The following is a 14,025-nucleotide window of genomic DNA, read 5'->3' as shown; positions in this document are numbered from 1 at the left end:
GAATACATTAAACCACGATAATTGATTTTTTCTTCACTTTTGGGATGCATAACAAGCTGTTAACACAGCAGCTTTACATCTTATCACCTTATTAAGTTGTTATTAAGTTATTGAGCTAACAGCTGCCTATTATTTACACTTCAAGCTGATATGAAGCAACATTCAACATGTGTCCTAGTTTTAGCCATCCATTGCTGTGAGGAAACTAGTTCCTTTTATTTCGGCTCTGGTTTGGTCTCAAAAGACTCCTGAGTAGTTAAATGCGAACTAATTCACTATGGTCACCGGTTAGTTGCTATAACTTTTCTGTCAACTGTGCTAAGGTGAATTGGATGTGTGCAGTGGTTTTGTCAGATAATTGATTAACCAAATTGTTAAGTCGGGGTAAATCCAAAACAATGTTTAGAACACGTAAACGGCAGAATTGGTCTGTTCTAATGCCACTAAAACAACAGAGCGTACTGACAACTGGAATTTGTTGTAAAACTTTAGTTTGTTTAGGTTTGGACAAAATAACTACTTGGTGAGGATTTAAGAATCAAATCAAATCAAGGTTTATTTATAAAGCACATTTAAAAGCGATGTTTGGTCGAGCCAAAGTGCTGTACATGTAATAAAAACACATTACTACAATCACAATAAAAGACAATAAATTACAACAGATATACAAAAAACAAAGGGAAAAGTCAGGAGTCGTGCTCCGCTCTGACTAGAAGGCCAGGGAGAAGAAGTGTGTCTTAAGAGTAGATTTAAAAAACCCCAGGGTCTGGGCCGACCTCACATGGAGGGGCAGAGTGTTCCAGAGCCTGGGGCCAGCTGCTGCGCAGGCTCGGTGCCCTCGGGTTTTGAGCCTGGTCTTGGGCACTATCAGCAACAGCTGGTCAGCAGACCTTAAAGCTCTGGCTGGGGTGTAGCGATGGAGGAGTTCTGCTATATAAGCCGGAGCCAGCCCATTTAGTGCCTTAAAAACAAATAAAAGGATTTTAAAATCAATTCGGAACCGAATTGGAAGCCAGTGTAGTGAGGACAGAATTGGGGTCACGTTTTTTGTGGCCAGTCAGAAGACGTGCAGCTGCGTTTTGGACTACTGTAGCTGCAGGCGTCTAATTGAGTACCCACGTACAGTATAGAGCGTTGCAGTAATCCAGTCTTGAGGTTACGAAGACATTAATAACCCTTTCTAAGTTTTTAAAAGATAAATACGACTTGGTTTTGGCCAATAGTCTTATTTTAAAAAAGCAGGATTTGACTACGGTGCTGACCTGCTTGTCGAATTTAAAAGTGCTAGTGAAGGTCACTCCAAGGTTCGTGACAGAGGAGAGGATGTTTTTATTGAGACAGCCCAGAATATCAACCTGAGAGGCTGGAGGTTGGGGTCCAACAAAGATAACCTCAGTCTTGCTCTCGTTGAGGTTGAGAACGTTTTTGCTCATCCAGGATTTTATCTCTGTTAAGCAGTCCATCAACTGCTGTAGTGAGTGTTTGACATTTGCTTTGAGAGGCAGATAGATCTGTACATCGTCGGCGTAGCAGTGGAAGGGAATATTGTGTTTCCACAGTGTCAAAGGCAGCTGTCAGGTCTAACAGCACCAGGACAGATGGGCCACCTGAGTCGGCGGCTAGGAGCAGATCATTAAAAACTCTTAAAAGGGGTGTTTCAGTACTGTGCATGGGTTTAAAGCCAGACTGAAACATTTCATGGATTCCATGCGTGGTTAAGAAAGACTGCAGCTGGGCGTAGACTACTCGCTCCAGGGCTTTAGATAAAAAAGGGAGTGAAACATGGTTTTGGTTAAATATGTGTATAATTTTGACATAGCTTATGTTACATGCGTAAGTTAAGATATACAATATGTAACGTAACAACGTAAGTAAGTGAATAAGTTGGACATGAACAGCAGTTTCAAACTAAAATACTAAGAATTGTTTTTGTTCCAATTCAAAAAGGAATTTGACACTATCAGCTTGTAAACAATCACGAAAAGTTTTCTGCTGCCTCAGGCTACATGCTTGATTATTTTTCAAAAAATCTCTGACTTTTGGCAGCCAGTAAGATGGAGGGAACCGCACCATGAATCATTAATGGTTTTCCACAGGGGACAGTTGTCACATTTAATATGTAAGTGAATAAAAACGTGAAACCCATACAAAAAAAGTTCTCCCTAACACTGTGGGCGGTCACTGTCTATCATTTTAGAAACTCAAAATGATGGTCTTACAACAGTATTGCAGACCAAAGCTCGATAAATCCGTTACACTTTTGTAAGTGACATTGCAAGAAGTCTGTTCTTTAATTTAATGTCAAGCAAACGACTCTAATAATTAGTAATTGTTCAAGCTTTTCATTTTCTGCTCAGACAGTACACAGTTTCAGTTAAATGCCGAGTTGTTAGCGAGTTCTCTGACATTACATTTTGAGATAGTTGTTTCCAGTCAGTTCAGTTCAGTTCTTGACGTGTACATAGCAGAGTGGGGGTCACTTGAGCTGAAATAAGAAGATCAGTCAGTGGTAGCTAATCTTTTCAGGGCTGAGGCAGACTCTAGTGAGACAAATACTTCAAGGCAATTAGTAGTTGCTTAAAAAAGGTCAAAGTCATCATTTAGGGAAACTTATCAGGGAAATGACTCTCACTTTATTAGCATTTTAAAGGAGCTGAAGGAAATAGATTTGTTTTAATAAAGCTATTTAAGTTTGGCATTTACTTGAGCTTCCTTCATACTGTAGTTAACTGACATATATTTAAAATCAAAAATAGTATAGATCTGTTTGCCTATGTATACTTCAAACAGAAGTCAAGCAAACTAATACATTGACTTTCATTATGTGATATACACAATGCTTAAATAACCCCATGAATCATTTTGCCTTTCAGATCATTAACTTTTCCTTTTAACTGCCCAATATTTATAGCCTGTAGCAAATGTGTTTTTTGTTACGCTTACACTAACCCTCCTCTGCCAAAAAAACACATTTTGACATGACACAAGTTGCCGGCCTTTAACAGGCTCACACCGTGTGAAGATAAAGGGTATTTTGTTGTGGTTGCGTAGCCTTTGAAGACCGATGTTTCTGGGTCGATATGTATATTTATATATATATTTATTCTGTCATGATGCATTTAAGGGAGTTTCAATTGTTGTTTGCATGCTTTTCTGTCTGTCATCATCGAGTTGAAAAACGGGTTTGAAAATAATAATTCTGTCGTATTTATGTTGACAGGATTGAATCCACAGGATTGATTTTGTACCCTTTTCATGTGGATGCCGCAGTCTTTTTCACTCTTTTTCAAAAACCAGCTGCTTCCACTGCTCATATATAAAATATGAGTTGGTTAAAATGAACATGTTGTTGATAAAAAGGCATACAGGAGGTGGAGGAAAACACAGGAGTTTTGTTATCCTATCTTTTACAAACACACCAAATACAAAACCACATGAACACACACACGCTGTATGCACACACGATCTTGCACATAAACACACATACATTTTCGTAGCAGCCTGTATCACCTAAGGCGGTCAGCGATGAGTTTCATCGTGTTTGTCCAGCAGCGTTTTCTTCCATTAGACCTGATGTAATGTCCAAACTATAATGGACCTGTCGAAGGCTACATTAAGACACAGTGGTTTATGTTCACAGGCTTGACAGGGGCAAAATGTCCCTCTTCCCTATATAGTATGCCTAACTAGATGTTTTATATGTTTCCTTCTCTCTGTTAGCCATTCTATCTAAATTTCGTCCTATTTTTTGTATCCCTCTCTGACATTTTCCGTGTCTTTGTGTGCAGATTTTTGTCGGAGAGGTGTCCATGTATGTGATGAAATCGACGAGGGAAGCTCTCCTGGCCCAGGAGAAAACCATTGTGACAGGAGACTGTTGTTACCTCAACCCCCTTGTACGTCGCATCGTACGCTTCGTAGGTAAGTTTTCGTGCCAATAATGTCAAACTGCCCTAAGCTCCTTCATGCGGATCAAGGTATTAGCCACTACAGGTTGAGAAATAACTCACGCACACATGAAGATTATGCATGCGTGCCTTTCATATGTACACATGGGCACCAAAGTACAACCTTTTTTAAAGTTTGTATCTTTTAGCACACACAAAAAGCTAAATAGAGGTTGTTGGTGATGGTATACCAGTTTTTAACAGTCTGGAGAATTTGGATAACTTCCCTTATTCCCTTGATTGTTCATCAAAACTATGACAGAATATGTTTTACCAAACTTTTTTCACCATGAATAAGATGAAACCATGAGGCACCAACAGGCCTCTGGGTGCTCAGTCCCTCTGTGTCCTTGGCTGAGTCCTCTTTCCTGGCATTTGTACTACTGAAACACATAAAGTCAGTGGGTGTGGGAGTGTTCAGATGGTTGCTTATTATTTTGTGTTATTATGTTAGGCAGTTGTGTTTTTTGGACCTACCAAAAACATAATTATTCAAAAGCAGGACTGTATGCTCTCAGCGATCACATCCACATTCATATCGCAGTGACACTAAGATGCTTTGTCTTCAGCCTCGTTTCTTCTGCTGTTTCAAGTCAATGCAAGCTCAGTTTATGAGGTTATTAGCACAGTAAACAATACATCTATAACATCAGGATTTCCAATGTGGCTTTCACAGTTTTCTGTAAGCTCTTATCCAGGAAGCAACATGCTGTATATCACAGCTAAGCTGACAGAATGTGGCTTCGGTCAATCACCTGCGAGGGGAGCTCCGACGCAAAAAGCTAGAAATGTTAAGAGTAACCCTGATGAATCACAGCTTGAAGATTTTGGTATTTAAGATCAGTCTGTTGTGTGATGTTCTGATGTTTGAAACACCTCCAGCATCATGTAAAAAGGACTAATTTATGCTGAAAAGGAAAAAGAGGGAAAGGAAAATGGGGAATGTACTGTAAGCAGTGGACCGACACATGGGTTCTTCAAGCAATCACAAAACTACGAATAACATGATATACAACGGGATCGGAAATGTTTCTGTTGTTTCACAAACTGGTCGATGCACAGTGAAGGACGAAATGAGAGAGTTCACAAGATGAGGTTAACAAGGTCAGCCAGGGGTATGGCAGCTTCTTCTTCCGTAATATGGTCCCTTTAACTAGGAATCCAAAATTCATTAAAAAAAATTAAGGCCAATTAATCACATCACCAAGTTTGACCCCAAATTCCTCCTAGTACACACAGCGTAATCTTGCCTTAAATGATGATATGGTTCGAGATCATACAGTTATAGTGTGTTTCCCATTAGATATAGGCAATGAGCTTGGCTTAGTGAAGATGAGGAGTACGTTCAGCCACAGACTCATCCCTCCACCACAACGCACCAAGCGCCTCGGACAGTCCTTTGTGCCTGTAGCCATCAGGCTGCACAACAAGGGGTTAAATAGGAGAAAGAAATCAAATTAAATCACTGGTCATAAATATATACTGTTTTCACAACCCATGTTAAACTTGTCACTTTAACTTGTTATGCACTTTATAACTTAGATGATGACGAAATATGTATATATGCTGACAGTTATTTTACTCTTATTTTTATATCTCCTATTTTTATAGTCTTTTATTATTATTATCATTATTTCCTTGATTTTATGTTATTTATTTTAGATTTTAGATTTTATTGATCTGTGTGAATCTTTGCTGTACTATTTTCACGCTTACCCTGTTGCTGCTTTTGTACAACTGAATTTCCCCTCGGGGATTAATAAAGGTTCATCTTATCTTATCTTATCTTATCTTAAATGATCCCTGGGCTGTAGGGATGTGCATTTCCATCACTGAGGCCGATGCGATGCGCATCTCGATACGTTGCCACGATACGATACATTAACGATACATTTGAAACACCAGGCGATGCGATACGATTCACCCCTGTTGCGATACAGTTCGATACGATTTGATTCAACATTATGCGATTCGGTGCGATTCAACACTATGCAAACATAATGATACTTCAATATGGTACGACAGAGGATTTTTGTTTTATTCCTTATATGCAGCAAATCATACATTAACAAAAAAGTGCTTACATATTTGGTACTGCACATCCCCATCATGCCGTTTATTTTTGTACCTTTAAAAGCTCTCCAGAGTAGGCTACAGTACAATTGTATAACACCTCACAGTTAAACAATTGTAAGGATGCATTGGCCTCATGATTAACAATGTGCAAATAACAGCTACCATAGTGCAATGCCCATAAAGCTGCCAGCCTGATGTGCTTAACACTCATTCATAGGCTAACTCACCAGTGGCCGTCACAGGCTGCTGTAAACTAAACACCCACTCTCTCTGACAGAACACCTCACTAACTTTCAGGTTTCTCTTTTCAGCCGCAGACCCCTTGTCGCCTCTTTATGTGCGTCGCTAAGTTCCTCGTACTACTTGTGTACTTTAAAGTGGCTCGGCATCGTTAACAATTTGCGAGCGATTTATTTTCAAGTTGACCGTCTGTAGTATATAGTGCCGCGCACATATACCATCAGGGACGTTACTGATGGGGTGCGGCTGCGGAGTGATACTGTGTGTATGCAAGCCCGCATCTAGGAGGATCTATGTATCATGGCTGTAGACCTGTTAAGTAATAAAGATACCTCATACAAAGGTCTACGGATACCTTATTACTCTCCATGACCTGCGGTCAACTATATAGCAAAAAGGATTATTACACCGTCTTTCTTGAACAATCCGAAGTGTTGCTAAACGTTTGATTTGTAGGTATTTTTCGGTGCGCTGTGTTTCTCTTTCTCCTCAACTTCCGTGTGTGTTGATAACTGAGACTATCGGCCTCCGTAGTGGCGAAGCAAATATCAAAGATCGTCTCTGCTGAGCGTTGACAAGATGAGGGGATTTTATATGAATGAATCGGTTTTTTACCGATGCAAAGACGCTACGCAATCGATGCATCGCGAGTTAACCCGGTTCAACCCAAACTGTAGCCGATGTGCACTCTTTCAACCGGTGCACTCGCATCTTGAACGTTTATGCCGGTGCACCGATGCGAATCGGTGAATCTTAACATCTCTACTGGGCTGCATTCAGCATTTATAATAGGCTTTTTGTACAGTTTGTCAACAGCTGCAAACACATACGCCTTGTTCTTGTGAACAATTTTACATTACAGAGACTTAATACCGATGTACATCCATTTTAAAGGATGAATATTGGTTTGTTTTTATTCCTCTAGAGTTTACGCTGGTACACCATCCATCTGTCATCCATTATTTGTTACTGCTTATCCTTAGAGGCTCGCGGATAGCTAGAGCCGACCCCATCTGACTTGAAACACCCTGGACAGTTTGCCAGTCAATCACAACCTGACAACCAGACAGCCATTCACGCTCACATTCACACCAATAGGCAATTTAGACTCCAATTAACGTCACCTGCATGTCTTTGGGCTAGAGGAGGAACCCTGAGGATGCAGAGCGAAAACCAAAGCTCACACTCTTGGGGAAAACATCTGTTGTTTAATTGAAACTGGTTAGCACTGCCAAGGAGATTATATTTAAGGTTTATTTAACAGTAATCAGAAGGATAGCATACAAGCAACTGGCCCAATCTTCTTGGTAAAATGGTGGAGCATTGGCCAAGGGGGAACCTATTCGTTTTTTATGGAGTGAATCTGATATAGAGGAGCGAATACACATTGCAAGATTGACGATGTTGGCGTCCAGGTGCCCTTCCAATTTTGCTGAATTGGATCCTCATTGGTGGAACGCACCATCTGCTTTGATTTAAACCCGATCTCAGGATAAACTTGCTGGTTGAGGCTTTTGAGGCTTTTTAAAGACAGCAAACTGGCCTGATTTCTTCAGTGAAGGGCCAATTGGGATCTAGTCCAGCCGTGATGCATGTACTGTAGATTCTTTTTCTAACTACATCCCCCTCTGAAACATCTTTATCAAACACGTTGCATCATATAGTGGCAATATATGGGGCTGCTTTACACCTCCTGTAAGAGTTGTAACTTTCACACCTGTATCACTTTTCTAAAAGAGCTCACATCCAGCTCAGACTTTGAATCTTAATTTTGACAGCCCCACAGCTCGTGTTGCACTGGGCAAACTGACAGACTTGTTGCTATCTGTTCCAGTAATTGAGGTCGGCGGTTGGACTTTCCTGGCGCAATCATATCCGTATTGTTCATTTTTATATAATATCCCCAATTTATAAAACACTCATCAGACATTCATTAGGCAATTTGCGTGATTTATACCGCCATCTGCTCCCGGACAATCTCTCAAATTTGTAGGATCACTGGGGCTTTTCTCCCTTTCCCTCCCATCTCCTCTCCTCTCACCCTAATTCCCCCTCTCCGTTTCCCTCAACGATGCCCTTCACACAATCGTGTCCCTGTACCCCTCACTAGCACCCTCAGCCCTCTAACCCCCCCCCCCCCCACACTGGATGAGAATATAAAGCAGAGTAATTTCATGGCTAAGCAGGCCAGATAATCAGCAGTCATATTTCACAGCAAAAGGAATGCAGACGCAGACATTGGTCAGGGTTGGTGGGCTGAAAGTGTCAGTGCAATCATTCATATAAGAGGCGATTTTTTTCTGTGCGTTTATGTTTCTTTCCCTGCTTATTGTCCACTCTTTTTTTCCTTTCCCTATTAACTTTGAACCAAGATTTCATGATGAATGCAAAATCGATACAATTTGCATTTTAAGTTCCACCGTTTTTCTTGGAATAATTTTAACATTAGATATTCTGGGGTTTAACTCTGTCTAATGACAGTTGGGAGCTTAAGTGCCAGCGCTGGGAGCCACATGGTCACAGGCCAATTTAACCCCGGATATAAGGTGATAGCACCAAAGCTTTTAAAGTTTTTCCCGTGATGTCTTAATGTCCTTAATGGTTTTAATGGGCTATAATTCCTCATTGTGTTTCTTTGTGCCCCAGGTGTGTTCGCATTCGGTCTGTTTGCCACGGACATCTTCGTCAACGCGGGCCAGGTGGTGACGGGAGGTCTCTCGCCCTACTTCCTGTCCGTCTGCAAGCCCAACTACACCGGCACAGAGTGTCGTTTTAATCACCAGTTCATCATCAACGGCAACATCTGCACCGGGAACCCCGTTGTTGTGGAAAGTGCTCGCCGGTCATTCCCATCCAAGGACGCTTCGTTGAGTGTTTACTCTGCTGTTTACCTAACGGTGAGAGAAAGGGCACAGTAGACACTTTAATGAAGTTTAACATGTACTATCGTATATTGTGTACCATATGCTAAGGTGTCGTCTTCTCACCATATTCCTTCCATTTTTAGACATCAGAATAATTCACATGTTTTCTTACATGTTGTATATTGCTTTGACACAAGTAGATAAAATACATAAAAGACCATTTGACTTTAATTACGTTATAAGTTGAGAACAGTTTTCCTTTAGAGCAGGGGTTTTCAAAGTGTGTGAAGGTGAGCCTCCCCTCAGAGAACATAAGAACAACCGCGCCCCCCCCCCCAAATATTATTGCTATTATTATTATTATTGTTGTTGTTGCTGTTGCTATAATGCAGGAGCATTCAATTGCATTTCAAAGAGGTCCAGTAAGAGAAAGTTTCATTAAATGCTATTTTTTCGCTGTCTACCTTTCTCTTTTTTGAGCACGCCATTTGAAATTACTCCGAATGTTTCTTTCTTCTTGTCTCGTCTCTGTGTGTGTGTTTGAATCTATCGTGCTGACTCACTGACTTCACCGATTTGATTGGCTGAGTAGCGTCACCTTCTTAAAACATTAATTAATTTTGCAGGTCACCCTTGAAAAAGAGATCTTTTGATCTCAAGGGGCTTTCACCTGGTTAAATAAAGGCTACAAACAATTAAACAACAACTTTTTTAAACCTTTTTATCTTTATGTTTTAAATGTTTTTTATTAACATTTTTAACATTTTCAACATCGTAGATAAATCCTTATATGCTCCCGGCAACTCACTGAACGTCAACTTTGCCTCCTTATTACACTGATTCACCCCTACTTTAGTGGGGAACAATGAGTCTGCGTCTTTGATGCGTACAGGCGGATGATGCGGGATGCAATGTAGACAGGAATAAACGCAGATCATCCTCTGGCTGCAGCCTTGACCGGTACTTGCTTTTGATCCAAGTACGTATTATTACAATTAAAATAAAGGGCGGTGCCGGCCGTCAGCGAACCGAGCCGGCCGTCAACGGCCCGCTGACGACCGGCCGTTCTGTGATTCTACAGAACACACAGATGGCCAGTCCGCCCCTGCCAGGACCGGTCCATGAAAATCCTAGCTTTAAATAATCGTGGTCATACTTCCTCCGTTTTCTGCCAGACGCTGTCTCCTCTCTCACTTTAGGTATCTTCCCAAAAAATCGACCCATGTTGCCGCTCGCATAAAATTAGCTGAAGTTAACTGGCTAGATTTCACTGTTTCTCATATCTTTTTCTCACGCTGAAGCTCTTTGGCTCCCCCCCGTGGAGGCGCGCCTCACACTTTGAAAACCACTGCTTTCGAGGATAATAAGGTTAACTTTGCAAATTAAGAGCTATTCAAATGATTAACTAAATGTTACCTTTTAATATGCTGTTTTAAGGCTGATTCTAAGTATATTGAGTAAATATAAAGTAAAGTTAAAATCAAATTAGGATTTTAATATGACATACATGTAATTAAAGGTAGGGTATGTAAGTTTGAGAAACCGGCTCGAGATCGCTAGAATTTGAAAATACACAACCGGAGAAAATCTGCCACTTCCTTACAGAGCCCCTCCTCCAACACACACAAACGCACACATGACCAATGAGGGCACGAGATAAATGTGTGCACAGATGGAAGGCTGACAGGCAGATATGCCATCCAGTTATTTTAGCCGGGCCGGCTAAAATTATTGGTCGTGCTTTTTACAGCGCTTCGGCTTCCACAGATGACATTTTTTTATGGATTTTTGGTCAAAGCACTTAAGATATTCATTGCTATCGGGATGTTAAGAGCATTCCATGGAATATAACAACAAGTTTATCTCGAGCCAGTTTCTCAAACTTACCTACGCCACCTTTAAGTATACAATACAAAAACAAAGCTTTTCCTCAGCACCAATGTTTTTTTTTGGTTTGCAGTTGTTGTTCTAGTAATTTCAATTAGTCCCACATAATAGTGTAAACACTTTTTTCTTCTTCAAAACAGGAGCACAGTTAATTAAAAATCAATGTCAAGTGTACTTGTTTCCCCACAGTTAGTCATTCGGGACAGAATGTAATTATTTAACATCTAGGCGTGAACACATTTCGGAACAGTAAACACAACATCCAAACAATCGGAACTAAATACAACGTTTGGAACAGAACTGATTAAAGTTTTATACATTACTTTGCATAAGCTAGTTTGGTATGAACATGTGGTACATAGCATCCATGTTTGATGAACGAATAGGAAAGGAGGAACGTCTTATTGTACAAGGGTGGAGGAATGGTTTATAAAACCTTCAGGCATTTTTTGAAAATTGGCTTCTTTTTTTTATAAGCTTGTGTTTAAAATAGGGGTGACACAGGGGCTCAGCTGCTGAAAATGAAATGCGAAAGCAGAAGTGCAGATTTGATCAGGGAAGCAAGAGGAATGCAAGGACAGGTTGTAGATTAAAACAAGATTTGAACTCCACGATCTGGCGTGGGAGGAGGTTAAAATTCAAGAAGTGAGAACATGTAGGAATACTAAGTGTCTGTTTTAAATGCTGAAAGTCTTCTCACACCTCTCACTCTCAGTTAGAAGGTTCCTCTGTTATTCCTTGTAAAAAACCCTTTTTGTTTTGAAGAGGTATTTCACTCACATGACGTAAGGTTTTGACATCTTTTCCAAACAGTTTTGCTTTGCAATGGAGGCGTTGTGCTCTCATGAAATAGTAAAATATTTGATTATATTCCTGTGGGAATAACTCCAGGTGCTCAACAGGAGATGGTCTCTGATACAGAAGCTCTAGTTAAACATTTCAGGCATAATATTGAACTTTTATTATTGAAGGCTGATTAAATCTGCCCTCTGTCTTTTTTCCAGATGTACATCACCAGCACCATCAAGACCAAGTCCAGCCGGTTGGCCAAGCCTGTGCTCTGTCTGGGCACGCTCTGTTCGGCCTTCCTTACCGGCCTCAACCGAGTCTCAGAGTACCGGAACCACTGTTCGGACGTGGTGGCCGGATTTATACTGGGATCAGCCGTCGCTCTGTTTCTGGTGAGGACGATGGAAGAGAGAGAAAGGTTTGGGGAGAGGGGATTAAAGGAGAAGGAGAGTGACTTTGATTATTATGAGGTCTAATCTGGTCATAATTTATTTTCAAATTATAATTTTCAGCTCCTTTTTGAACTGTCCCAAACAAGTAATTAAATTATAAATTCAGGGTTGCAGTCCTAGTCAGTCTGAATGCAAATTAATGTCCCTAAAAACAAAGCATTTTGTTGTATTATTATTATTATTTTTTGTTGATATTTAGTGATATTTTTAAGTGTTTGCAGATACCAGATAGTGTATGTGTCAATGGAGTTCTGTGTATAATGAGTTCCTGAACACTTATATGGTAAAGACATTTAAGAGAGAAGTGTGTGAACAGGTGATAGAAAGAGTTAAGATAAGAAATAGGATGAAGGGCGCTTTATACCAAGCTTGAAGGAGGTTCAGTTGCAGGTGAGTAAGGATAGAGGGAAAAGGGTAGGGATTCACTGGCTGATTTGGGGGAAGGAAGAGAAGAGAGAAAGTCAGGAAAAAGCTGAGGTGGCACCTGAATTTCTGCTGGGATCAACGAGGAAGGGTATTTAAAGGCAGAGTGAGAAGAAAGTTGAGGTAAACACTAGATTGAAATAGTGGGTGTGTTCACGATGTAGGGAAACAGTGATCTGTCCTATTGGAACCAGTACCATAACAAGTTATATATTGTTCTTCCTGGTTTTGAGGGCTTTTGGCTTTCAATAAAGACTACAATAATTTTGAAAGCCGGAAGTACAGGAAACACTGAAGTCAATACGCTATCCTCTGGAGACCCTTAATGTCGGTACCATATTTGAATGCAATCAATATTTGTAGGCATTTCAGTGTGGAGAAAAAATGGTTAGCCAAGAAACTGAGACCAACATTGCCACCGATAGAGTCATATCTATGGATGAAAATTCAATGAGCATGTCATATACAACATCCTTCGGCTTTCCTATGTGATATGCAAGAACTACTGGCTTACTTAGCACCTTGAGCAAGGAGACAATGATTTGCATATGTCTTGTTAGACCTGCTTGTACATCGCTGTATCTTTTTGAACATTTTGCCAATGCTTACGGTTGGGGTTAGGGTTAGGATTAGCCTCAGCAGTTTTGAACCTGTTCATTTCCAGCTTATATTCAAATGAAGAGGCCCGCCTTTTGACTTCACACTGACCCCAATGGTTCTGATGAAGCTCATCAAGGTCTTGTCATCTGAACACTGAGGCGCTATGACGGACTGCCATCTTGAGGAAAATGTATTGGTACAAAGAGAGAAGAAAGCAGGTATAGCTCAAATCCTTGTGGTTCAGTGCTGACAGTGAAGAGATCTAAATGGACTCTTCAAACAGCAGCTGCCTTTGGTGTTACAAGAACATTGTCCTGCAAGGAGATTGAGGGATCAGTGTTAAGCTACTGCTTCTGGAGCTTCAGAATAATGTTGGAAACAGAGGTGTCCACTTGATCCAAGACAACTCATGGGCGTATGCTGACGGCCTGCCAGGTCTGCTAGAAGCAAAGCTCTTTGGAATTTGAAATGTTTTACAAACTAAACCCATAAATTCAAGCCATTAAAAGATATGTAAAATTGCTGTATATTTGATGTAAGATTCTAGAATGAGTGTCCACCATGCGTATCTGAAAACCAGAAACATAGGTAATGAATTAGATCCATCCGGACCTAGTTTCCTTGGTATAATTAGATCCTTTGGTAAGAGATTTTTACAACATTTCCACAACAACAGCAACCATATGACATTTTGCTCACAAGAGACAAAAGATGGCAGCTTGGCCCAGATTGTCTTAGCATGGATGG

General features: G+C 40.6%; 1 protein-coding gene across 3 annotated transcripts in view; it reads left to right on the top strand.

The window, feature by feature from the left end:
* Positions 1 to 14,025, top strand: part of plppr1 (phospholipid phosphatase related 1) — a 48,180-nt gene that overhangs the window by 30,793 nt on the left and 3,362 nt on the right. For all 3 annotated transcript variants that reach the window (XM_034095397.2, XM_034095399.2, XM_034095398.2), the window contains exons 4-6: positions 3,789 to 3,921; positions 8,910 to 9,160; positions 12,019 to 12,195. In XM_034095397.2, the coding sequence (XP_033951288.1) occupies positions 3,789 to 3,921; positions 8,910 to 9,160; positions 12,019 to 12,195 (561 nt within the window). The remainder of the gene's footprint in view (positions 1 to 3,788; positions 3,922 to 8,909; positions 9,161 to 12,018; positions 12,196 to 14,025) is intronic.

Source organism: Pseudochaenichthys georgianus, chromosome 12 (genome assembly GCF_902827115.2).
Source record: "Pseudochaenichthys georgianus chromosome 12, fPseGeo1.2, whole genome shotgun sequence".
Classification (NCBI taxonomy): Eukaryota; Metazoa; Chordata; class Actinopteri; order Perciformes; family Channichthyidae; genus Pseudochaenichthys; species Pseudochaenichthys georgianus.
Note: the sequence above shows the minus strand (reverse complement) of the source record. Positions and strands in the feature narration are given on the sequence as shown.